General features: G+C 57.7%; 1 protein-coding gene across 1 annotated transcript; it reads right to left on the reverse strand.

Annotated features, from left to right (window-relative positions):
- Positions 1 to 451: 451 nt before the first annotated feature.
- Positions 452 to 3650, reverse strand: MNX1 (motor neuron and pancreas homeobox 1). The gene is made up of 3 exons (XM_030445874.1): positions 3047 to 3650; positions 877 to 1037; positions 452 to 781 (listed from the first exon to the last, which is right to left on the reverse strand). Exons 1-3 carry the CDS (start codon positions 3648 to 3650, stop codon positions 452 to 454), a joined length of 1095 nt encoding a protein of 364 aa, XP_030301734.1.
- Positions 3651 to 3966: the final 316 nt, after the last annotated feature.

The following is a 3966-nucleotide window of genomic DNA, read 5'->3' on the forward strand; positions in this document are numbered from 1 at the left end:
CATCGCGCACGTGGAAGGGCCCGGGGAATAATTTAGCATGCATAAGTAGAGGTATTTTTTTTCTTTTATAAATACGATATACAAAAATAAAGACAGTATCGAGATTTGCAGCAGTTTTAACGGTCATGACATAAACAATTTCCCGATATAGAGTAAGAACAAAACAGCTCCAATACTCAGTGAAAGGAATGAGCTTCCAGGGGGCGGGGAATGGAGGAGGGGGGTTCAAGTTTTGTCTGATTTTCAGTCAATAATAACACTGTATTCACCGTAAATCCTTCCCCGTCCGGGAAGCGGCATGCGGAGGTTTCTCTTCTCCATCACCCTCCAAGCAGGGAGAAATTGGAACAAGGGGGAGCGGGCCCGTGCCCACTGGGAGTGGCAGAACTCCCCCCCCCCCAGCAGGACAGATAGAACCCGCGGATGGAGGGAGCGGGGCCTGCGGGGGGGTTCACTGGGGCTGCGCCGGGGCTCCGTGCCGGCCCCGGGTCTGTGTGTCTTCCTCATCCGCCTCGGAGCAGTCGGAGGAGTGATAGGGGCAGCATCGCCCCGCTGCCACCTCCTCTTCTTCCTCGTCCTCCTCCTCTTCTTCAGGCTCGCTGTCGGGCAGCTCCCGCATTCTCCTCCCGCCGCTCTTCTCCGGGGCGGGCAGCAATAGGTCCTCATCCCCCTTGTCCTCCCCGCCTCCCCCCTTCTGCTTCTCGGCCTCCTGAGCTGCCTGCTCCTTCGCCTTCTTGCTGCGTTTCCACTTCATGCGCCGGTTCTGGAACCAGATCTTCACCTGGGGAGGGGCACAGACACCGCCTCATCCACCGTCCTCCCCCCCTCCCCACCGACGGCAACATTCCTCATCCACCCCTCACCCGTGGGACTCACCTGCGTCTCGGTGAGCATCAGCGATGTGGCCACCTCGAAGCGCTTGGGCCGGGAGAGATACTTGTTGAGCTTGAACTGGTGCTCCAGCTCCAACAGCTGCTGGCTGGTGAAGGCCGTGCGGGGCCGGCGGCACTTCCCCAGCAGGTTGGACTGTGCCTGGGCTGGGAAAGGAGAGGTGGGGGAAAAAGGACGAGGTGAGCTCTGAGCTGCCCCACCATGGCCGGGCATGCCCTGGGACAAGGGTGGGAAGGGGAGAGGCAGGGAGGATGATGAGAGGGACGGATTTGAGCAAGGATGAATATTTATCCACCGGAGCACAGACCGAGGGATATCATTCAGGCTCTCTGGCTCTGGGGATTGAGCTTGATTTAGCACAGTGTCAGGGGATCCCCCACAGGGACGCACACACACAAAAAGTACTTGAAATAAAGAAAAATGGCTCTTGATTTCCCAAGAGCCTAGTAAGTGCGAGACAATAAAACGGAGCCAGGGATCGCGGCAAAGGAGTACTGGATTCTCCGGGGAGCAGCAATTTGCTCCATTTAATGCTTTACTTAAATCTGCCGCAGTTCTTGCCCGCCCATCCACTCCGGCTTTAATTAACGGGATTACCGGCGGACACCCCTCGGAGGGCCGCACCGCACCGCGGGCTGGGAGCGCCCGGCACTGGCCACCCCTCAGAGTATAGACCAGCAGCGCGGGCTGGAAAACTGTCTTTGAACGAACGAACAAACGAAAAAAATTACCGCCGTAATTTCCGTCTTCGGAAATAATTAAAATAAATTATTGTACTAAAAAAAACAAATAAAACCACACACAAAAAAACCCTGTTCGCGGGGTTCGGACACCCCCGGGGATTCGATGAGGCCACAGTACCTCCCAAGCTCCCAATTATTCGAAGCATTTTGGCACTTCGAGTTGGCTTAAAAAAAAAAAAAAAATCGGGAAACTACCAAGGGGCAGCTCTCGCTCCCCGGCCGCCTTTGGAGGCAGCTCGCTAACGCGGGCAGAAAGAAAAAGACTGTGTCTGCTCCCGGACAGCAGCGCCAGGGAGATTTTCTCACTGCAGTGCGATTTTCCGAGGCTCCATTCTCGTTTCTCTCCGGTTATTTATTCGTCTCCTGCACCTTGTTTGAGAGGCAGGGCTCTGACAGCTCTCCTAATTATTTTTTTTTCTTCCTGAATGTTCCAGTCTAAACAACCCCAATTCGAGAGAAAACAATGGACTTTTTTGTCTGTGAATGTGTGTGCAGAGTAAGAGAAGGGACAAAAAAAAAATCTAAATTCTTTTCCTGGCATGATTTACGTAAAACTACACCTCCGGTATTGTTAAATCGGCCATTCCCACAGAGAGCTCACACCTCCGAAAATGATCTTTGCTTAAAACAGATGCACGCAAAGTCCCCATCGCCGTAAGGCCTAGTGCTCAGCAACACGCCTGCTGCTGCAGCTTCGGGACTGTCTGGTTTAACGCTGCATTTTCAGCCTTTCCCCGTCCCAGACCTAAACCCTTCCCGCTGTACTTATTTCATGACAATTCATTATCCACAGGGAACACAGAATCCCAGATTTTTTGCTAACCCCAGCTCCTCTCTACGTCCGTTCGTTAAGATGAGCCTGCCATGATTTTTAGATAATCCTGATAAATAAAATTAAGAACGGTGACTGGGTGATGGGACCTGCTGGCCCGTTTTTTGGGGTGTATCAAGATCGGGTTTTGAGGGCAGACTATGTGGACTCCTGCCCCTTTCTTGTCCCATATCTTGCCTACCCGGTGGCTTCTGCACCCCAGGGACAGCGAGAAAGGGCGTTTGCAATGGCAAGAAGCGATTTATCACTTTTCTATTTAACCTGCCATGAAAACCAGAGTTTATTCGGGGCTGCTCAGAATCCAGGAACGGTGAGGCGACCCACACTACCCCCGCGTCCCATTGAGGGTCGCCGTTTCTTCCTTCCAATAAAACCCAATAATAATAATTTAAAAAAAAAAAACAAACAAAAAACCCCACAAAACCAAAACACACAAGTCACCGCATGTTTAAATCTGCGGGTCAGTTGGGGAAGAGGGAGGGGGCAGGCATGGGGATTCTTCCCTCTAGGAAGCGGGCAGCTCCCGATAGGCACCGAGGTAGGGACGGGAGGGATACAGCTGAAGGAGGCAAATACTCACAGTTAAAGTCGGGCATTTTGGGCAGGATCATGCCGGCGGTGGAGGCTCGCAGCCACTGGTCCAGCTGGAAGGTGCCGGCGCTGAGCTTGATGGGGTCGGCGGCGGGGTGGGATGGGTGGGCTCCCTGCACTTGCGAGTACGAGTAGGAGAGGGCCGGGTGCTGTCCCCCTAACGCAGAGTAGCCGTACACGGGATGCCCGTAGAGAGCCGTCTGCGCCGGCATGCCCGGCCCGCCGGGCGCCGCGGGGTGCAGTCCCAGGGCCATGCCGGCCGCCGAGGCGTGATGGTGGGGGTGTGCGCCGGCACCGGGCAAGAAGCCGGGTTTGGGGACCAGGGCGCAGTGCGCGGTCAGGAGACGTGGCGGTGAGGGGCTGTCGGTGCGCAGGCAGTCGGCGGGGCCGCCGGCAGGATGGTCGGAGGAGGAGGAAGAGGAGGATGAAGAGGAGGAGGACGGGGGGCTGCCGCTCCCGCTGCTGCTACTGCCGCTGCCGCCCAAAGAGGTGACCAGGGCCAGCGGCGCGCTCTGCCCCGCCGCCGCCGCCGTCGCCTTGGGGGGGTCGACAGCCAGCAGCGCGTCGATGCGGAAATTTTTGGATTTTTCCATGGGAGCGCCGTCGGGCTCTGGCGGGAGGAGCAGCGAGGGGACCCGCGGCGCTGAGGCTGCCCCGGCCCGGCCGCGTCTCCGGGCGGCGGCGGGCGGCAGTGAGGCCGCGCGTTGCGCCGCGCTCCCCTTCAAGGGCCGCAGGCGGCTCCCATTGGGCCGGCGGCGCTGCAGGCTCGGCCGCCATTGGCCCCGCCGCCCACCTGTCACGGAGGAGCGAGGGGGTCCCGCCCCCTTCCCCCGCACACCGGGGACTCCGGCGGGGGTAGCGGGAGGGGGTTAACCCGGGGGGGCAGCCGGGTGTGCGGGTGGGCAACTG

Source organism: Calypte anna, chromosome 2 (assembly GCF_003957555.1).
Source record: "Calypte anna isolate BGI_N300 chromosome 2, bCalAnn1_v1.p, whole genome shotgun sequence".
Taxonomy (NCBI): domain Eukaryota; kingdom Metazoa; phylum Chordata; class Aves; order Apodiformes; family Trochilidae; genus Calypte; species Calypte anna.

What these genes read in the sequence shown, in the direction of transcription:
- MNX1 (XM_030445874.1), bottom strand. Translation starts at nt 3,650, where the DNA reads ATGGAAAAATCCAAAAATTTCCGCATCGACGCGCTGCTGGCTGTCGAC. An exon ending in CAAAATGCCCGACTTTAACT is followed by an intron (nt 1,038 to 3,046) that starts GTGAGTATTTGC and finishes CTCCTTTCCCAG; the next exon opens with CCCAGGCACAGTCCAACCTG. An exon ending in TGATGCTCACCGAGACGCAG is followed by an intron (nt 782 to 876) that starts GTGAGTCCCACG and finishes GCCCCTCCCCAG; the next exon opens with GTGAAGATCTGGTTCCAGAA.